Source organism: Serinus canaria, chromosome 2, assembly GCF_022539315.1.
Source record: "Serinus canaria isolate serCan28SL12 chromosome 2, serCan2020, whole genome shotgun sequence".
NCBI classification, from domain to species: Eukaryota; Metazoa; Chordata; class Aves; order Passeriformes; family Fringillidae; genus Serinus; species Serinus canaria.
Genome location: NC_066315.1, coordinates 129876398 through 129899372, shown reverse-complemented (window position 1 = coordinate 129899372; position 22975 = coordinate 129876398). Strand labels below are relative to the sequence as shown.

The 22975-nt window shown below is 36.4% G+C and overlaps 1 protein-coding gene across 3 annotated transcripts in view; it reads left to right on the top strand.

Annotated features, from left to right (window-relative positions):
- The window catches only part of STK3 (serine/threonine kinase 3), a 130174-nt gene that overhangs the window by 39585 nt on the left and 67614 nt on the right, over positions 1-22975 (top strand). For all 3 annotated transcript variants that reach the window (XM_030234620.2, XM_030234618.2, XM_009087113.4), the window contains exons 7-8: positions 16396-16533; positions 18372-18497. In XM_030234620.2, the coding sequence (XP_030090480.1) occupies positions 16396-16533; positions 18372-18497 (264 nt within the window). The remainder of the gene's footprint in view (positions 1-16395; positions 16534-18371; positions 18498-22975) is intronic.

The following is a 22975-nucleotide window of genomic DNA, read 5'->3' as shown; positions in this document are numbered from 1 at the left end:
ATATGCAAAGGTGAGCTGTGTTGGTTTTGGATGCTGTTCTTTGCAGAACATCTGGCAAATTTAGGAGTTAAGTTATATGTTTTCTCTTCTTAAATCTATCATTAAGTGTATTTATAATTTAACTAAAGAAATTGATTGAGTATTCACTAAAAAATTGAAGTTGACTTCTTGTTACAGACAGTTTAAATATGTTTGGTTGTATGTTTTTATTTTTAATCAGTGTTTTTAATGTATAAACAATGGTTCTCAAAAAAAGTTTGTCATTTGGCAGGAATTTCTAGAAATTGAAGATTTTAAATGGCCCTGTTTAGAGCCAGAGTAATGGTTGTCTGGTCCCCTACCATAAGTGAAAGCCAAATTTTGAAGCTTAGTCTGAGTTGTTTAAGTCAGGCAAGATGTGCTCAGGAATATTATGTCTTTTCCCAATTTCCACTTGAATTTTCATCTCTTGCACCTCCTTTCTTGTCTCTGGTGCTTTGACCAGGCAAAGGGGAGCTCTCCAGCATGCAAGCAGAGAAAAGGTAAGTCAAGTCACAGGAGTGAAGCTTGGCAAAGCCTCCTTGAGAGATTGAAGTTCTGTTTCACAGAGAAGATCAGAACCCAGCCATGGCAATCCCTTCACTGGAGGAGCCTCTGCTTTCAGATTTTTCAGTAGTAGTAGTTTCACTTGTATTTTGTTGTCTCTACACACCAGCTTCTTAAAGAGAAAAACCAGTGAGTTCAGGGAGTGCATGTGAGTAGCTAATGGATGTGAGTGATGTGTTTTGAAAATTTGCCATTCCTTAACTGCTGTACCTTGTGCTCATGTAACCTAGAGTTATGCTTCATCTCCAATACAGACAGCCTTTGCTAGGGAAATAGAGGCAAATCTTGTTCAGAGGCAGAGCAGTAGGTTTTAAAAACTTGCATCTAGAAGATGATAAGGAGCCTTAGTATTTTCAGACAAAAATGAGCATTGTATTCTTTGTGAATGCAATGCATGATTGCATGATTGCAAGCTATTTCGAAAAATGTGGAAACCTGCCTCCACTGAATGAAGATGAAGAAAAGAACATATCTTTATTGTTAGTATATCTGTATCTATGCAGTTAGTTCTTTTTGAGGAATATATGTGTATACATAAAATCCATAAACATATCTCAGTATCTATAAAGAAAGAGTTTAGTTTTTTATATGAAGAAATATATATTTACATATAGATTTATCTCTCAAAGAGCTCTGTATGGAAACATAGGCACACAGACACAGAGGAGTTCTTTAATTCTACATATTTGCAAATAATGCCCTCTATTTTTAGTCATGCAGAAAATGAGTATTTTTAAAATTATTTTATAGTGTCCATGTTTAATAACACTTGGAAAGCATTGTTTGTTCAGCAGCTTGCAGATGTGTCCTTGGTGATCATATGAGTGCAAACTGTTGATTTTTATATAGCCCTTCACAAAATGTTTATACCTAAGAGCTCCAGTGGACTTGAAGCTGTATCTGATACCAAACCAAGATGCTCTCAGTTTTAATGCCAAAAATGGACGCCCGAGTAATGCTTTACTACTGTGTAGAAAATTAGTCTTATGCATTTTCTGGATCAACTGGACATCAAATAGGTCATTTGGAGTGGAATTAGGCAGAGAACCTGGTAAATCATCCTGTATTTATCTGTACTGCTGGGCAGATTCACATGAAAACTTTCAATCTGGCTCTTTTTTTATGAAAGAAGTAATTACAGGCATCGAATCTCTGAAGGAATTTATCCTGGATTTATCCTATCTAAAACTTTTGTTGCTGTTTTTAAGATCAGCTTCTTAGTTTAATGTGTACTTGAATTTCAGCTTAAGCAATTGACTATTCCCTTTATATTGTTTTCTTCTAAATCATTACCTGGGCTAGTCTAACATAAGGATTACATAGCCCAGCAGTCTGTAGCAGGTATGTTCATAGTCCCTCTCTTTATTTTTCTGTGTAAAGGAAAGGTGGAACAATCTCACATCTCCCTTTCCTTTTGTATGTCAGTTGACTTTGGCTTGACTGTGGAGTTTGCTACTGCCTTAAATAAAGGCTTCTTTAAAGTAAGTGAATAATTTCTACAAAGTGAGTGCTCTTTATCCTGGTTGGGTGATTTGTTTAATCATCTTTATGTCATTCCTAGTTAAGTTTTTATGTTCCCTTTAACTTATGAAGGCCAAGTTCCTTCTTCAGTGGGCATATCCATTTTTGGACAAAGAAAATAATTCGCTAGACGTGGGACTTGGTGGTGGTCTTGGTTATGCAGTGCCTGGGGCTCTGCCACAGGAAAGGCCCTTTGGAGTGTGCTGGGCTGCTTTTAAGTCATTGTTTCAGTCCATCACCCCACATAGTTCCTTGTAAGTAACCAAGAGAAACTGCAGGAGGAATGATTAAGATATCACCGTTTGCACCTTCTGGTGTTGCTGTCTGTTCTAGGGAAACCTTTGCTTTAAGATTTGCATTCAGTGCTTTCAGGTTGAGTGCTGTGTCTTCAAGCAGTGTGCCGAGCCTTTCTCTACCTGAAGCTTCAACTGATGGTCTTCAGCAGCTTTCCAGCTCTTGCTGTCTTCCAAATCAGTGGCTCTCATTTCTGATTTAAAATAGGTTTAGATGCACTGTGCGGTCTGGTGTTGAGCTAAATATGTAGGGCTGCAGAGACAAGACATAAGCTCTAAATACAATGATAAAGAGTGTTTCTGAAATACATGGCATTCTTAATGCAAAGTTGTATGATGGCCTGGTTTTATATTAGCATATCGTTTTAGCCTGGATGAGTGGGCTGTCTGTGTGGAATTTGCATTCACCCTGTGCTAGCTTATAGGTGACTCTGAGAATCTGTCTGAGACTCCGGTTGCCTGGTATAGCTTCAGTCTTTGTCCTATTCTAACAGTGAGCACATCTACCTCTCATCTCCCACATAGGAGCTCCTCTGTGGCCTGAGGACACAGTATGTACAGATGACCAAGAGGGGTGATATTGTGAGAGGGATTGCTTTTTCCCAGATGAGGATCAGTCTCCTGAGAAAGAAAGAAGTCAAGTGAAGTTCAAGTCCCTGTGAAGGTCTTTGTTCCTTAAGCTCAATAGTGTAATATTTGTCAGGAATAGTTTCTGACACTTTTCAGGAAAACATGAGTCTGGAACAATGCTTCAAAACTTACCCTTTGAGATAGGGGACTTCCAAAGGAGGTCTTTTTGCCTTGGAAATCCACAGGAAATAATGATTCTTCCCATTTCGTGTCAAGCTTTCTCTTTAGGATTTTTATCGCTTGCATTACTTCTCCATGTTTTAGCTTCCATGAGGAACTTCTCAGTCCCACTCTATTTGAGTGCTAGGAACCCTGTTCAGCTAGGAAGTGTTCTAGAGCATACTTGAGGTACTCAAAAGCTGTCTGGACATAGTCATTGACATCTGCTTCTGAGTGGTCCTGCTTGGTTGGGAGGATTCAAGAAAATGTACTCCAGAGGTCCCTTCCAGTATCAACCATTCTGTGACTGTGGTGTCCCTCAGAAATTCTTGAATCTGTAGTCAATTCCTTCAACCTGCACCTTTTAAAATAGTCTTTCTTATTGTTGACCTTGGATCTTAGGAGAAATGGAGAAGTTTGATTAACTTTGTGACTCTGTGTGGGCTTTTATAGGGATTTGGTTGTTATTTTTTTTATGCTGGGAATCTACCAGCAGATACTCTTTTCAAATTGCATGTGTCCTTCAGGTAACATAGATGTCATTCATGCTTTAGTTTTCTACTTGCTTAAGAATATTTCTTGCCTCTATTGTCTCTCCTCTAAGGGAGCTTTCTAGATACTCTTAGGCTGGATAGAGGAATTTCTGTGAAGCTGTTTGAGTGGAATGAATACATATATTAGAGCAAGAGAGATGCAAGTTCTTCACCATTTTCAAAGTGTACGTTTCTCAGATCTGCAAAGCCTTCACTTGGTAATTGCATATATATGTTGTAAAGTATCCTGCTTTTCAAAGGCTGTTCAAGCAAGATGAATCTTGAAGATGCTTTTTGGGATGCTTCACACAAACTATGCAGTTTACTCAGTGAATAGTTTTCATATTGCTGGTGGAGCCAGGAGTATGATTGCTAACATATCATTTGAGGAGAGAGGAAAGGCCATTTACATGTAACTGTATATAGCTGCTGTGTCTTGAAGAACCTTTGCATTCAGAAGTCCTTTCTCCTGTCTGCCCTGAGGTATTTTGTATAAACTGGGGACAAGCTGCTAGGAATTAAGGGTATGATATGGCCCATTTATACAATATCAGCATTTCTGGTCAGTGCTTCAACTATTGCTATATTGTTTGCATATTTGAGTGATTGCAACAGCCACATTGCTAAACTGTAATTTTTTCCACAGTATAGGCTATAGATTTTTGTTCCTAAACAGTTTGTGAAGGAATGTGATTTCTGTGTGTACCTGTAGTAATAGGGCTTTGCTTTCACTTGTTTTTTTTTTCCCTCTTCATTGTCAGTCATTGTAGAAAAGCTATGATACATGTCTTCAAATAGAACAAAGTGCAGTAGGTTAAACCAGACCCTAACAAAAATATGTTTGGACAGGGCAGTAAAACACAGACCACAGACCCAACCCCAACACTTAGGAAATTTTAAAAAATATTCCAGGCTAAATGATGTAGGCATCTTGACTCCAGATGCTTGCTTTCTTTTTGATCTTTCTTCAGGTTTGTTTATAATTTGGTTTAAGCAAAGGAAAATAGATGCAAGGCCAGTTCACATTGTTGCAGATCTTTTCTCTCAGTGTCTGTATATCTTTCTGGCCTCCAAAATATCTTATGCTGTGATTTTTTTTTTCTTAATTATGAAGAATTTTACTCTTCTATGTACTTGATATCCTGTAGAGTGGTACCATGTAAATACGACTAAGCAGCTTATCTGCATGATTTCCTGCAGGATGTGCAATTCCTGTAGGATGTGTAGCCTTTTGGAGATGACTAAGTCTAGTGGACATCTAATTAGCATTGGATGCCATCAGCATAATGACATTAACATAATGCATTTTAATTAATCTGTTGTGTTGTGCTTTGTTTCCTCTGTTGTGTGAAATTTGTTGAAAGTGTAGCAGATCTTATTGGTAGGAATAAGAGGTAGATACAAAACCTTGAGATAATACAAATAATAACTAACTTGTATAATTCAGGGTGTTACAGAATAAACAAATAATGAGGCTACTACTTTGTAATATGCATTACATTTTATTTTAGCAATTGATAATAGGACTTGAGAGGTGGATAACTTCTGGGGAAAAAAAAAAAAGATGCCAAGGTCAGGCAGACATGATTAGAAAGAATATTACTGACTGATTTGCAGTCAGGTGCACTAAGTCTAAACTGTTTTTTTATTTAATAGCATAGATCGTAACTACTGTTTCATAGCTAGTGTTTTTGTCAAAAGAGAATCAGCCCTTGATCACAAAGCATTAAGGAAGACATATTGTTTATTTCTTTCTTGGTGATAAGCTTGAGGGTTTTCCTACTCCTCTTGAACTAGTTCTCTTCATTATCAGTTAAAGTTGTTGTATGGCTAATTACATGGCAGGTCAGGTTGATTTGAGAATACAGATGTTGCAGAAATAGAAGAGGCTTATTTTTAGTACTCACCAAATCTAGAGTGCTATATTTTTTTTTTTTTACTGTGGTATGTTCAAATGAGCAGGCTTGAAAAGGTTAGTTAGCCACTGGGGATATTAAAAATAAAGTGGAAACTAAATTGTTTGTACTACTTAGACTATTAAAAATGTATATTTTTAAACTAAGTAGAGAAAGCAGAAACAACAAAAACTTTGAATCTGTTCGTATCTATCACCTCAGGGTGGAAAGAGGTGACTTTCAAATTAGTACATTTCAATATGGGAAATCTAGAAGGCATGCAGAAAAAAAAAAGGTAGTTTTTAGCTTCAGTTTTGTGTTTGATGTAAGTCAAAATGTAATTCAAGCAATTGTGTTCTGTAGCCACTGTATGACCTACCCAGCGGCAATCAGCCCCTGCCTTAAAAAAAAAAAAAGCCAATTGGCCTGTGTTTAGCTTACTAAATGTCATCTGGATTCAGTAAAATGCAAGTGACCTGCATTGAATTAGTATAATTGTAATACAAACAGAACATCTCATAGTTTTGGTCTCATACAGGAAAGAGAAAGTTGGAGAGATTTTTCAGTTTGATAAATAAAACTGAAGATACAGAGTTAACTTTGGCTCACAGTTCATTTTACTTTTTACTGTCTCTTAAAAAAAATACATGGCATCTGAATCTTGTGTGTACATTTTCTCTTTAGAACATTTTTTGGTTTTAGAAGAATCTGCCTGAGGATGTATTTCATTTCACTTATTAAATAATGAGCAATTGTTACCAATTCCAGTTTCCTCCAACACAATGCCATTTCAGAGAGATTTTCTTTTAATTGGTTTACCTGGCAAGTCTAAAGTTTGGTATATTGCTTTGTCTCTGTCATTTGATAGGAATTCCATGGCTTTTGAATAGGCTTTTGAATTCCATGATGTAGTTTATATTTTTCACACTCTGTTTGAGAGAGCATTGCTTACACATACCAAGCTAACACAGTGCCTTGAAGAGCTGAAGTATCAACTCTGGCACTATATTTGGATTTTAACTCTGACTATGACCTTGTACTATTCAGTTTGGTTTAAAATGAGTGTTAGTGTTTTAGAATGTAAGATTTGTGTAATTATGAAAGTAATACTATTCCATGTTTGTACTTCTCTTTTCATTTGGACATTCACATGTCCAGATTTTACTTTGTAATGTCTCCCACTGCATCACGGCCTATGTAATAGAAGAAATAGTTTTACTGTAGCAACTACATTTTCTTTCTGGAAGGAATGTGGCTATTTACACTAATCTAGCAATGAAATTTAATATTCTGCAATATAAATGACATTTATTTGAAACTAGTTGGGAGAATACTGGAAGGACTAGCAATGCAAGGACAGTAGCACTGTTTTTTGTATGTACCTTGTAGCTGAGAAAGCAACACCATCGAGTCTTGCATTCTCTCAGTACCTTGAGAGTCAGTGTAGCAGATACAGGAGAGGTTTTCATTTTTTATTCTGAAAGTAGACTGTGCACTAAGATGTATGAACTCAGTTAGTCTTTCATAGACTACAAAATCTGTAACTAATTAGTTGTTTTCCTTATTTCTGTAGGATTTTGGCATTTAATGTCTGGAATTTTGTAATCTGTCAGTTTAATTTTAGTTCTTAGTTTGCACACTGCAGGTGAATTAAGTGTTTTGCTTTGTGCTGGTGGTCAGCTTTTCCTGTCACCTGTTCATCTGTTATTGTACAAGGTGAAGTAAGAAGCAAGAAACACTGTTGAAAGGCATTGTTCCTTTGTGTTTCATGTTTCTTGTGTTAAACATGGTCAGTCTGTTTCTGTACCTAGGCTGACCAAATGTGATAATTTCCCCCCCCCCCCGCTTTTTTATATATATATATTTTATTTTTAAACATATTTTTATATGAGCACAGGGCAAATGGGAAGGTGGTGGTGGTGCTGGAAAATATCTTCAAAACACATTCCCAGATTTTGATAATGAGGTTCTGAAACTGTGTTTGTTTATAATTTTTTGTAGAATAAAACAACAAGTTCTGGAATGTCTTGGGTAGTTTATTGGCAACTTTCCTACCATGTAACCTGAATATTCCTTGTTAAAATTTAAACTCATTAGCTCCTCTTTGGTTCTTTATAGACTTTGTCCCTCTTTGAAGTGGCATTTAACATGCTGGGGACTGTTACCATATCTCTCACTGTATCCTCCTCTTTAGACTGAGCAATCCTAATTAATTCAATATTTTTCTTGCAGAGTGTGTTTTTTAAATATCTAAGCATTGTTGTTAGTCTCTTTCAAACCATCTCTTTGGTTGGTTCGCATCTCTGAAAGTTCGATGCCTGAAACTGAGCACAAAAGTGCTGCTGGAGGTCTAACATACCCCAAATAAAGGAGAAGTGCCCCATATTTCTTGAATGCCTTCTTTCATTGCTGCTGTCTGTGGTTATGTCAGAGATTTCACATTTAAAGTCCAGTGAGTTTACTGCAGCTTTTTCTCACAAATATAAGTTACTCGCTCCTTGATTCTTCTACTAGTAAATATAATTGCTAATGTAGTTTTTCCACTTGCTGTCTCATTAAATGTTAGTATGTCTCTGGATATAATCATAGACTTGTTTTCTCAGAAACTGCAGAAAATACTGTGGGAAGAAGAGAAAATATTTTTTTATTAAAGTAAGGTCTATTATTGGAGTTTTCTTGGAGGGAAAGTAAGTTTCATATTCTGGTAAAAACTTGGAACCTTCTAGGCATAATGCATATTCAAGATAGTACTGAATCAGGAGTAAAACAAACTCTGGTGAAAGAAGACTAAATTAATCACAGGAGTATTCCCTGGATTCTGTCATACTGTGTGCACTTTCTGAACCATTTCCTTGTTCTGTAACTGATAAGAAAGTAGTTCAGTGCTGAAAAAAGAAAAAGTTGTTCAGTTTCAAGTTCATGTTCTTGATCTCATGTATTCTGTGACGGGAGTGATAGTGGTGATTCTGGGATAGCAGGATGCTTCTGGCTAAGAGGTACCAACATTCACAAAGATATCTTCTTTTTTGATTCCTGGCCACCTGTGTGGCTTGGAGATATCCTTTAGGCAGTGAGTTGCCTAGCTCTTGAGCAAGGATATGTCATAATGTATGGTTTAGTCTGAGAGGCTCTATAAGTGTTGAATTCTGAGGGCTTGAATTGAAATGGCCAGTGGCATGAAGTGGCTCCATCTCTCTGTTACGCTGGTTTTGATTTCCTCACAAACAGGAGGTGTTGCTCATCACTATCAAAAGGAAATTTTTTCCTATACAACAATGTTTAATTTTAAAAATCCTTGTTTTTCCAAGTCTGTGTTAAGTAAAAAATCACTTAAAAGTTTAAGCCACTATAACAGATACTTCTTTCTAAAGTAAAAGTAGTTTAATATATATTTTTTCCAATCTCAACCCCCTTAGTCACAAAAACTTCTTCCCCTCAAATAAAACCTTAAGAACCCCACGTATACATACATGCAGTGGATCCTTCTTTTCTTTCTCTCTCTGATAAAATGAATCTTGATCACCCAGTGCTTAAATTGAGGGTACTTTTCAGAATAAGAATAATGAAATAAATTTCAGCTCAGTTAGGTTTTCCTTTTGGTAATGGAAATTATTAGAAATACTGTCCTAGATGGTGTCTTAATGCTGCAGTTTCTTTCAGCTGTCTGAAACTTCTGTTTTTTTGTAAGACTTGCTGACTTTCACTGTCTTGTTTTCCACTAGTGCTTGGATTTTTTTAAGTCATCAAGATTTAATTTTTTTTTTTATGTCCAAGAACACTAAAACTGTGTAGGCTTGTAATTATTGCAGATGTGAACTTTCAGTATAACCTGTCAATAAAATGTTTAATACTTACACTTTTTAGTACCTATAAGGGGTTGTTTGCAATTCCTCTGAAAGTTCCTATAGATATCAATTAAAATTCAAAACTGATAGCTGACTGGGTAGTTTAAACACAAAATCTTGAGTAGCCTGAAATTATTTTTTCACTTGAAAAATTTCACTTATCTAAAACACTTGTCCCCCTCACTCCAAAAAAAAAAAAAGAACAACAAGGAAAAAACAAAAAAACCCATCAAGCCAAAGAAGGGTTCAAAAACCTTCACATCATTGCAGATTCTCCCATGCTTTGTTTTTCACTTCTACAGACTGAAAAGGCATTTGTTGCCCTGCTTTAAAGGACCTAAGTTGAAGGAGGGAAGAATTTTGAGGAGCAGGTTGCTGACTGTGTCTTCTCTCTGTTGAAATGTCACTGACATCAATGACTTGCATCTTGCAGATGAAATGGGAACTTGAATTTTACATCCTTAAACTAAAAGGACAATATTCAGTTGAATGGCAGAATTCAGGAACATTTTGTGTTGAAGAGATGAGCTCGGGAAATAAAAAAACCCTACTGAATTGGACAGAGAAACTGAGACTCTTCAATTTCCGAATAGGAGATGGAAAGTTAGGACAAGGTAATAGTAAAGCACTACAGGCAAAAATAATGGAGAGTCCCCCAAATATTATTTACATATGTTAGAATAAAACCTGGAGATATACTGATAGGTCTGCTGGACTTGAAGGGAGAGGGAGAAGAAAGAAGCGAACATAAGGAGGTCAGTGCAGATCAACAAAGTTCTGTCATTACATACAAGTCCATGAAGTAATTTGTTGAGTAGCTTTCAGATATCTTTGGATAGTACAAGTGATGAGTTATAAGAGTTCAAGAAGCTTTGAAAAATGAAATAAAGAAATAGATAAACTCATAAATTAATCAACTGGCACTAAGTCAGCATGCTGAGGTGATAGTTTTGGGAGCAGATTGGTGGTAATAAATATTTTTGTTACTCGTCTGATAAATGGTTTGATAATGAACAGGCATATATGCAGATACCATGATCCTTTTAGCTGAGTTAGCAGGGGGAATTTACTGTTTGTCTTGATAATTGCATAGCAGTCAGTACAATAAATTCTGTCCTTTATATATCAGTGGTGGATATGGTAGAAGTTAGGAAATGTGATGGAACTTAAAAATCAATTTTCTAAGTAAGTGAGTTTAAAACCAGTTCTGAAAGACCCCAGACTGAAAGAACTTGTGGCCTTAGAATGATAACTTGTTCAAGCTGTTGTCACATAACAAATGATCTGTAATATTCTTTTGAAATTGAAAGCAATTTTTTAGCATCAAAGAATGTGTGAATTTGGAAGGGACCCATAGGGTTCATTAGTCCAATTCCCCCTCTTATTAGGAAGAGTAAACTCAGAGGTGAATCTGAAGGCACTGTTCTGTTGCATGACGGTGCTAACAAGGCAAGGGCTGATTCTTTTCAATAGGTTTGCAATTGCACTTACTATTGCAAAATGTTTGAGGTCTGTATCTTTACATTCGTGACCTGTTGTAATGCTGTCAGAATGTTCTGAGCTTACTAGCAATAATAAATATTCAGGTCAATGTAAATAGCTTATCTTTCACTAACCCATCTTTGCTGTTAATTGTGAGAATGGTCTTCCCATTATGTATCTTTTCTCTATGTTTATTACTTTATTACTTTACATCTTAAGTTAATCATACTTTGATTTGATCATTGAAAGGTCATTTTTCCAGAGGGAATCTTATGATAGTGAACGGCTGTTAACAGTTGAGGTTTGTTTTATTCAGTTTGGTTTTTTCCCCTATGGTGTTTTATTTTATTTTTCAAGTGCTCCTGGTGTTAATATATGTAATTTTATTATAAAGTAATTTAAATGTAATTTTAATTTATGTAGTATTGTGTACATGGTTTAATCAGTGGCTATCACTAAAAACTATAAAAGTAAGCACAGTAGATTGCATGTTAAATGTCACACATATTTCCCCTCATTAGGGGAAATATGTGTGACATATTTATGTGAAATATGAAATATGTGTGACCCCTCATTATTTCCCCTCATTAAATTTTTCATCCTAATTTTTCATTAGGATGAAAAATTTAGTCATTTATTGTTCAACCAGAACTTCCCTGAACTAAAGCTTCACTTATCCCTTTCTGCATTTAATCTTGTAAGAATCAACTCGGATCAGGTATGTGATTGATGTTTGATGGAACCAGACCCATTGGTAGTTCTGCACAAAAGGTGTGAGTACAATAGCTGATCTTCATCAACATCTATGTTTGCAGGTGGGAGGAGGAAGCAGTGATTTTAATAAATCTATTATCTACTGTGAAGCAGATTATGAACCAACCTTCTTGTCTTTAAACACCTGAGATGTTGTCCAGTAACTTTATTTTTCACTGTGTTGCAATATTGTAGTTCTGAATGAATAAAAACAAAACAAACAGAAAAAAATCCCAAAAAGCCACACCAAGAAAACATGCTCAGCAATGAAAATCCAGTGTAGAATCTGCTAGTATTTCACCCCTCTCCATGCTGATGTTTCATTCTTAGACAGCTGATGAGTTGTGTAACTCAGTCAATGTTGTTTTAGTAGTCTTTTTGAAGGCTGTTCAACAAAGGAGGGAGGTTTTATGATGTGCATCACAAAGAAGAGAAAAATGTGTCTTTCAGGTGATTCTTTGTTTCCAAAGTTACCTAAATGTTGCAGTAATCAATATTTTACTCTGCCAGATTTAAATAGGATTTTGTACTCTAAAATGTGTTACTGAGTTTAAGTGTGTTTTGGTGTTTGTTTCCTACAATAGAATGCTGAACTAAGTAGTGTACTTGTTGTTCCAAAAACTATGAAGTCACAAACTGATGTCATATATCCTTATCCTGTTTATAAAAAAAGGTTTTCTCTGTAGATTCTAGCACTGAAGCTTCACTGCATGAAAATTATAAAATCACCACAATATAAAAGTCTTTGTTGTCCTCTTCAGTAGCATTTATGATACTGGATAGATTTTCTGCTTTTTATTACAAGTAACTTATTTCAGTTAAGTAATAAAGATAAATTATTCAAAGAACCAAAAGCCAGAATACATGGTACCTCTACAAAATTGCTGTTGATCACTTAACGTGTTTGTGGGCTGTGTGAAATACAGATATATTACCCTGACTGACTACAAGAATGAGCTGCAAGGATTTTCTGATTAGGAATTTCCATGTGTGGTATATGAGCATCTCATTTTTCTTTTGGCGTTTCCTAATTCATCATCATCACCATAATTACATTTTCACGCCAATAAAATTGTCCGTAAAAGAACCTTCATACTAAAAAACCCCCTGTTTTCAGCCTGGACTTAATTTAAAATACTAGGCCCTTTAAGAATAATAAAAAGAAAATCCTGGGCTGACTTGTGCATTTCTGCTCTCATTTAAGACCTGATTCTCAGTCTGGTATTTGATTTAGTTGTAACTGCTGGTGATTGAGCATGGAAGTGCTACCCAGGAACAGGTATGGTAGAAACTGTGTTGGATTGTCCAGTGTCCAATTCAGAAGTGGCCCCAAAAACTGCCCTGGATGATTTTTTCTTCCCCCCATTTTTCGTCATACATATATTATAATCTGCTTGAATTCTGGTTTCACTGCAAGGTGAAGGATTTGCCTCGGACCAATGTGTGAAAGATGATTCAAAGTAGAATTGGGCTCAAGGTTCAGAGGGGGAGGGACCAGTTCAGGATTAATTTGAAATTAACTCTGTATTATACACAGGTGAAGACAAGCACAGATTAAGCTGATCCTTCTTGCATCTTTAAAGATTTCTTTCTCTTTTTAAAGATGATTGAATGGTTAAAACTGAAGACTGAGTCATACAATCTAATTATTTGGTTGTATATTTGCTGTATTAATCATGTAAGATTTGTCCTTCTGTCTCAGAAATTTAAGGCAATATGGAAGGTGATGGTGAGGATGGGAAGGAGAAAAGAATCAGCCCCAGCTCTTTTAGAAATATGTTAGAACCTGCCCCATCTGTTGAGCAATTTCCTCCTGACATTTTCTGCAGTTGGAACTGCCAGTTCAACCCATTTAGTTGGGTGGATAGTAGCTTATATTTGGTGTTTCTTTTTAGCAAAATTTGCCTTACACTGGCTGAATGAGCACTGTCCTCAGCCCCACTGTCAGAGCTACACTAAAATGAATAGCTGTGGGAAACTTCTGAGAAAATTGCAAGTGGAGTGGAGGACAAAAAAATACTACAAGTAATAGTTTGGGAAAACAGAGGGACTGGAGAAATCTAAGGTAAGATAAAAGAAACATGAAAAACACCCCAAGTATTTCCTGCTTCCATTGGCACCAAGAGTGATTGAAATAGCTTAGTTTTGTTTTAAAATAATATATAGTTATTTCAGGATAGAAATTACCTTTTGGACAAGAAGTGGAAGCAAAAATGAGGAATAAGTTTCTGTCAGATAAGTGTTTTGTTTTTATTCCTGGAGATTTGGAACTAGCTTTATAAAATTCTCCAGTGATTGCTTTGCAAGCCTCTTGAAAGGAAACAAGGTAGTTGAAGGCTAGATCATAGACTGTTTTGAAAGAGGAAAGGAGCTCAACTTTTCTGCAGAGAAATATGCAAGCCAAAATTAGGTAGTAGAGAGGGAAGATGGAATTGAAACCCAGAATTTTAGGTTGGTTAATTGAATGGAGCAATGAGAGTTGGAGGGAGAGGTACACGCTAGCAAGTACATGACGTAATTACCAAGTTGGACTAAACAATAAGTAATTTCTGTATGTTTTCTTGTATTACAAAAATGTGTCTAATTTTTCTCTTCAGTTAATACAGCTCCTGTGGCATAGTAGGATTTAAAAAAGCCTACAATTTAGGCATTACATCGGTGTGCATATTTCTGAAGTAGGTGTTTTCCATGAGTGTACAAAGCATAAGTGTGGATTTAGAACTCTAACCCTTGAATATCTCCTTTTGTGGTTTTTGTTGCCTGGCATAAAATAATGATTCACTAATTTTCCCTTTCTTCTCATTGTACTTTGTGAATGACAAAGAAGTCAGTTCTCTGCTTTGGTTCTTAACTGCTGTGTATTTGGTGGAAATAATTGGCCAAGACAAACATTTTTCCTAGAACTGAGGAGCTGAGTAGGACTCTCTAACTTATCTTTGCTTACCTGTGGGGAGAGAGGTCAATGTTTATGATCAAAGAGGAGGTACCCATTTTAACACCACATAAACAGAAGTTGATAGTCTTCTGTTACAGCTGTGTGTTTTCAATAGCTACTGCAGAGTTGGCTGTTAAGAGTAGCTGAACATAAGATCAAAAGTCATCAGTTCGAAGTTCAGATCATTAATTTCAAGGACAGAAACAGCTGAATTTGTTAGCCACTGCTTTTTGCCAGAAGCACTTCACTTGTACTTGTGCAAGACAATTAATCTTGCATCACAAGTGAATTAGATAAGGCCAGTTACTGAGTGCCACATTTCCTGTATGAGTCTATATACTTGTTTGGCATGGCTGCCACTGAAAATATAAAGCTGCTGTTGTAGCATGCAGTTTTATTAAACAAAATGGCAAGTTTTGTAAACATTTAGCAACTATTCAGTACTGAATTAATTTTTGTTAAAATGATAGTAAACAGTTTTAAAATCATTTTGCATAGATTCCACTTTCTTTCAGAATATGAGAAGAATTTTCTAATGAGGGTTTGAATGAGTTCAACCAACTTTCAAGGCCAGTCACACTTTAGAATTTATGGATAAAATCTCATTAAGTTTTCTCTGCCTTCTCCTGTGTTTCAGACACAGGCTGAAGCTTCTAGTGCTTCTAGTATGTTAAAAGTGTGCAGAATCAGTTTTTTCCCCTTTCTGGGTTTGTATTTCTGCCTATGCTTATAGAAAAACAAATGAAGAATTTTCACTCCCTGTGAGTTTGTAAAATATGGTTGAATTGAACTTGGGTTTAGAAGACAATAATAGCCTGTTGTTCTTGTCAATAGACCTGGTTCTGAATAGTCTGTTGCTATCGTGTTAGTCTTAAGCAATGATATTGGATGCATTTATTACATACAAAAATTCAAAAATTTTCATTATTTTGCAGTAGTCTGTCAGAATTTTATGGCTGTTTTCCGCCCCACTACAAATGTGTATTTATAGTTAGAGGAAAACCTGGAAATAATAATAATATAAAAAATGGCACAATATAGATAATCTTAGAGTAGGACAAACTTTTCGTTTATATACAATGAATATTTTTTTCCCAGTTGAAAAATCTGTCTGCATATGGTTTTCAACAGAAGAAATTTTTGTTATATAGGTAAAACAGTGTATTTTCAATTTCATGTAGGTTTTCAGTACTGTAAGACTTGTTACTTGATTATTTTGTCATCTTTTAGTGTTACCTTAGGTCTTTTAGCATGTATATCTAAATCTTACTTGACCAAGCAAGTTTTAAAGCTCTATCTGATGAATGATGAGTACAAAAGGAAATAAAATCCTCCCAAATTTCCTAAGCAATTCTCAAATAAAATTAAGTTCATTTAAGAGAGGAGAAGGTGAGCTTGACTGTTTACAGGAACTTTATATATGTGTTTAAACAAGCAGTGCTGTCATTTCTGCTGAGAATTTCTGAAATAATACAATCATCTCTTCAGATTGATGTACAGCAGTAGATTAAATAAGGAGTCTTGTGCTCAATGGGGTAGAGTTTAAATAGAGAAAATCTAATGGGAAGTAGTTATATTAGGAGCAGATGGATTTACTTTCTGAATCTTGATCCGGGTAGAAATCCTTGCATACTTAAAATTTGTCTTCCAGATTCTTAGCCAGATAAGAAAGGTGAATAAAGCCATTTCTTTTTTTTTAACTTGGCTTCAGCTGCTGTGGTGATGTGTTTTGTTTAGACTTGCTATTGTTTGATTTTTATCTAGGCTATTTTTATGATTCCTACAAATCCCCCTCCGACCTTCCGGAAGCCAGAGCTCTGGTCTGATGAATTCACAGATTTTGTGAAGAAATGCTTGGTGAAAAATCCTGAACAAAGAGCTACAGCAACCCAGCTGCTACAGGTCAGTATTGGGGGTTTTTTCCCCCCCCTCAAACCCAAAACGTTGTGAAATTTTGTAAGGGAAAATCTTCTTTTAACTATCATTATGCCTTATTTTTTTTCACTTTGTAGTCTTTTCTCTGTCAGCTCCTGTATCTCTGCCCCCTCTTCTCTTCTTGCTGCTTTTAAAATTAATCATTAAATAGTTTAGGGCTGGTTCTTGCTATTAATATTGGATCCTTGCTTTGTGATTAGAGGCCCTCAATAGATCTCAGGATTTAGACAAATGTTTAGTTGTCTAAATTATAGAACTGATACCCAGGGTACCCCTTTGTGTGGACCACGCATGGGGTATATTCAGTCTTGCCTTTTGGTCATGTCAGATTGAGCAGGCAGGTGGCTCTGTGTCCTAGAAAGGTCTGATGCAGATGGGCAGTATGATGAGTTTGTTCCTGGGCTAAGTTCAGCCAAGTGGGCACTTGCCTATGTGAGCCACAGTTGGCAGTGTGGACCTTTGGAGTAAGGCAGGGTATGCCAGGCTCTCGCTTCCTGTATTACTCTCCTGCTAGATTTATTCTGTGTTGAGCTAGCAATAGCAGCTGTTAAATTTTAAGTTCCAGTAAACTCCACTACAAAGTGAACAAAAATTTTGCAAAGTAGTTTTTGGTAGGTCGTTTTATGAATATTTAATTTTATACATTGCAAAATACGAAAATGCAGGTAAGTAAAAGTTGAAAGTTGTGTCTGTGTGATGTATGAACCATTACTTGAGACCTCCAGGATTTGAAGTTTGTATGGTTAGCTGAATACAGACAGCTGGATAGAAGAGACTTGCCTTAATGTGGGCAAGTAAGGAGAAACAAACAAACAAAACGCTTCAGTGTACAGTTTCTTTCCAGTGCTAACTGACCAGGAAACCAGATACTGTGTTTGTTCATCAGGAGTCTGTGTTGTCTTTTTCCCCAGCTGGAGTTTGGAGCATAGGTGATGGAGCTGGAGGTGCTGTCAAAATGTTTGAGTAGAAATGAAAGTACTGCTTGTGAGGAGAGATCATGGAATGAAAGAGAGAGTAATTGAATTAATATATATATAGGGAGGAGATAGATAATAGATGTAGTGCATGAGGCTTTATCAGTTCTGTTCTTCATGGAACAGCTTTTAAATTTTTAGTAATATTTTTCAAAGGTGCTTAGTTGTGTTTTGCCTAAATTGTACTTGCATGTAATGTTGCAAAAAATCAGACTTTTTCTAACAGCAGGTGTTTATTAGGCAGCAAAATGTCCAAATGGTGTAATGCACATTGTCTTAAATGAAGAAGTAATGTTTTAATTGACCTTGAATTAAAAATTAAACTTCCTGCTAATAGTAAGGGTTTTTTTTACTGGTTCCACTTTTCAGCATCATAGATCAAGAAATATTTTATGACATTTAAAGTATAGGTTTGTTGAATTAAGCAGCCACAGATACTCGGTTAGAGCCATTAATTTATGTTCTCAATTTGTTAAGATTAAATAAATGATAAAACTCAATATCTGAAAAAGTTTGGTTTTCTATGTCAGATCATCACCCCTCTATTTACAACTTTCTGCATGATTTCTTTGGAAAATTCTATCCTCAATCATGAAACAGTTATTAAGTGACTACATTTCCTAAGGCTGGCAGTTATTAAAAATAGTTAAAGTAAAATTTTAGTTATAAAGCAGCTGAAAGATATATATTGTGTTGGTGCAGATTTTGGTTATTGTGTAATGCACAACTGTTTATCCCTGAAATCTGTAGTGTTGAATAGGACTTGTAATTAAATCTGGAGTACAACTGCTTTAATGATATTACATATTTCAATGATTTTTTTTCTCCTAGCATACATTTATTAAGAATGCTAAGCCAGTTTCAATTTTAAGGGACCTGATCACCGAAGCAATGGAGATAAAGGCAAAGCGACATGAGGAACAGCAGAGAGAGCTAGAAGAGGAGGAAGAAAATTCGGTGTGTACCCATTTTTCCTATAACCACCTATACTTTACAGATAAGTTGCTGGTTTTCCCCTACTTCCTGTAGTTGTGTTCAAATGTTTTTTTTTACCAGTTTTCTGTGTAGTTTTAAGCCTATGAATTTTGAGTATTCCACTCTTTAATTATGAGTTATGCTGTATAAGCCAGCTTTCAGCACTATTCCATGAAATGTCTTAGTAAAAAGCTTTTCTAGGAAATGGGAAAAGAAACCATGTCAACTTCAGCTACTCAGACTAATATTAAAACCCCCAAAATTGTTTAAGGTTCTACTTTCACAGATGGATTCTAGACAAGTGGTTTCATTTTTAGTTCAGGGCACTTTGCTTGGTGTTTGGGGTTTTTGTTTAAGTCCAATGTATAGAATAGTTAATGACGACACTCAGTAAGCAGTGATTGCAGTGTGGTTTGAACCAAGTAACATGAAAATGGTGACAGCACTTCATTCTTCAGGTGACATTGTCAGCATATGTTTGAGGAGAGAAGCAGGTTTTGTCATAAGTAGATTGCATTTAGAATTGTTTGGAAGTGTTAAGAATAAATAGGTGTTCCTGACATTATTATTCCTCCCTACATAATTTATTTCAGTTTAGTCTTGTGCATTGCAGCAGAACGTGCTTCAGAGAAGTGTATTGCCATACATACAATGTATGATCATTCAGGGTCATTCAGAAGGAGCACAAAGAGAATATGAAGACTGGAATGTTACAGCTTTGAGCAAACAGAAAAGAGCACTGCAGTAAATGCAATTTGTCCTATAGCAAAATTGTAGAATCCTTGTTACAGATTGCTATGTGATGATCTATATAGGAATACTTTTCAAGCAGATTCTGTGCAATCTTTTGTATCTCCAATAATCAGTGTGGATGACTGCATTTTTTTCTGAGTGTGTTCTAAGAATATTGATAGCTTATTTTTATAATGGTGGTTTACTCGGAATTGTATTTGCTTACTCAGTAATAAACAGGCAGGGAAGGCCGAGATTATTTTTCTTACATTAGGAAATATTCCTCTGTGTGACTTGACATGCAGAGTTGATGCTTGTGACTTGACTTATTGAATAGTTGATTTTTGAAGATACTGATTTATTACTGACATTAAAATCTGCTATCTTTACTAGCTTCATCTGTATTTTTTCCTTCTGAATTGGAAGGAAAATCTTATTTTAATCTTCCTTAATTGGCAATGTTGATGTTTTTTGCATTAACCCAAAATTACGCATGACATCTGATTACTTATTCTGAGGTTCAGATCACATTGCCAGGCACAGTCTGTGCTAGCTAAGGATGTGGTGTACACCTCCCTCTCCTGCATGGAAGGGTGTAACACAAGTTTGGTTCACCTCAACTGAGGCAGCGTTTAGCAACTCCTCGCGGTTCTTGCATGGGTACAGAAGTCAGAACCTAACACTGAACCCCACTCTGCCTCCACCCCCCCGCCCCGCCCCGCCCCTGACTCCTTCCCTCCATACTTCCCCCAATTTGGTGTTCAGTGTGAGAGAACCTCAGATCCAGGATTGAGGCAGCAATCTGTTACTTGTGTTACCTTTACCTATTCCCAATAGTAGTTGGGAATTCTGCCATGAGCTTTTGTGGTGCTGTAAGGGAACAAGTTATGAGTAAAAAAGACAGCAAGAGTCTGCTTGTCACTAAGTACAGAAGATAAGTGCCTCAAATCTGAAAGTAACAGGAGTATCTTTGGTTAACAGGGCTGAGAAAAGAGAATCACAGAGTGGTTGAGATTGGCAGGTACCTGCAGAGGTCATCTTGTCCAATCCCCCTACATAATCAGGGCCACTGAGGTTTGGCTGCCTGGGACCATGTCCAGACAGCTTTTGAATATCTCCAAGGAAAGAAACTCCACAACCTCCCTGTGTAACTTGTGCCAATGCTTCATCACCCTCATGGTACAAAAAGTGTTTCCTGATGTTCACAGGAAATCTTCTTTTCATTGTATGCCAATTGCCTTTGTTCCAGTCACTGGGCACCACTGAAAAGAGCCTGACTTCATCTTCTTTGCACCTTCCCTTCAGTTATTTGCATGCATTAAAAAAATTCCCCCTGAGCTTTATCTTCTCCAGGCTAAACAGTCCCAGTGTCAGTTTCTCCTCCTGGGAGAGATGTTCCAGTCCCTTGGTCATCTTTGTGGCCCTTTGTTAAGTCTCTGTGGTGTGTCCATGTCTGTCATGCTGAGGAGGCCAGAAGTGGACCCAGCACTCCAGGTGTGGCATCAGCATTGTGGAGGAGAAGGGAAGGATCACTCACCTTCCTGCACCTCTTGACAGCTTTGTCTAATGCAGTGCCTAATTTGTCTTAATTAGCCACTATTGTTAAAAGGTTGGTTTGCTCTTAAAAATGAGTACTGTTGTAGTATATGGAAATGCTAAGTCTGTAATTTTTTAACGTACACTAATAGAATTTTAGGGGCTATAAATCATATAGCAGTGCATGAGCAGCAACAAATACAGAACCAGAAGTCAACCTCTGCTTGAAGAAAGTGCTCTTCAATATAAGGCAGAAGGTCAGAGCAGTTGGCAGCTCAGCATTTGCATACCTTGCTCAGGTTTTTTTTTTGTGGTCATGATGTAGAGGAGTTCTAAAGGCCAGCATTGCAGAGGGCTAGAGGCAGCCCTGCCTGTAGTTGCACAGGATGTGAGAAAAGAGTAAAGGTCTGAAAACTTCACAGGTGAGTAAGGGAATAGGCAAATTAGAGGCAGAGCTGACTTCTCAGTACTGAATAGTAACAGAATAGGAGAAAGCCATGAAAGTGGGCTTGTGAATGAGACTAGTTAGTTCAGAAAAGAAAGGTAGTAGAAAAATAGAAAGAAGAGTATGACTTCAGCACAGTGAAAAATAGAAAGGGAGAAATTGGAAAATGAAGCTTTGTAGTATTCCCTTCAGTGGAGGGGTCACTACATGAGACTTCTAGGATGACAAATATAGAATTCTTTTGTCATCTTTTGTTATATGATCTTGTGTACTCCTTTTGAATTTTCACTGTGGATGCTGACTTCCAGGCTGTAATTGTTAAATTAATATTAACAATTAACACTAAAGGATTTCTACAAGGCCTGTTAAGGGGTGTGCAAGAATATCTTGTAATGGACAAGAGGATGTCCAGGTGTTTTTGCTGTCAAGTTTATATCGAAGAATTAAGCATTTTTAAAAGTTTCCCATTATAAAAAGATCAAGTAAGAGAAGATTTTTGTACCTACTATAAAAAATAATTCTGTGTATTTTTATGCTATTGAAATTTTTTTAGTTCCCTAAGTTTTCACACAGTTTTATGGTTCAAGAAAATAATCTGTGATAGGATTCGTAGTTAGGATTAAATATTTAGCAGTTATTAAATCTGGTCATATTTAATATGTAAGTGTCATTTTTGCTATCAGTAAATGTATGTCCAATAATTTTGTGTTGCTTGGTAAGCCTTGAGTGAAAAAAGTTTTGAAATACTTAGCTTTAATAGAAAAAAGCAAGGGTACAAGTGTTTGAAATTAAGAATATTGATGGTGAAGTGAGGAGGGATTTCCTTGTTGACAAAAACAGTTTTTGGAGTGATCTATGAATATCTTTTGTGTGTCACAATGAAGAACAAATTTTGTTCTGGACTGGTTTTAATAATTCTTTGGTTATAACACAGACGTCCTATATCTTGCAGCAGTTTCAGTGCAGTACATCATTGTAAGAAATTCCAGATTCATTTGAGAGATAACACCAGAATCTTGTCCAGTTGCTGGCACCAAAGGTTCTGATCAGCCAACTGAAGTGCAAACTCATCCAAACTAGGAAACAGCAGTGTGAACTTGTACCAGTGCCTAGGGGAGCCTACAAGAAAGCTGGAGGACTTTTTCCATGTAGTATAGCGGTGTTAGCTTTTAGCTGAAGGAAGGTAGATTGAGATTAGATATTAGGAGAAATTCTTTGTGGAGAGGGTGTGTAACACTAGAACAAGTTACTCAGAGAAGCTGTGGATGCCCTATTCCTCAAGCATTGTAGGTCAGGTTGGATGGGACTTTGAGCAGTCTGATCTAGGTGAAGGTGTGCCTGCCCATGCTAGGGGAGTTGGTACTAGTTGGTCTTTAATGTCCCTTCCAATCCCAAACATTCTGTGATTCTTTGACACTGTTACCATTTTCTTTTCAATTAATTTCATTATATGTGAGGTGTTTCTTGAATGCTTGTTGCTCACATACTGCATAGTGGAAAACTCCTGAACAATATGTTAGGTGTAAATGAAGCCTGCACTAAGTATTCTGATTTTAGTTTTGTAAGCTTACTATGTAGAGGTTAATCAATGGACCCACAAGTTATTAGAGGAAACCAGGATAAAAATCTGGAAGTAATAAAATGAAAGCATTACAATATTTGTGTGTGTCATTTTTGAAAAAGAAACAATCAATCCCCCAACCCCACACTTCTCTTCAAAATAATTTAAAGTGAATAATTATTTGAC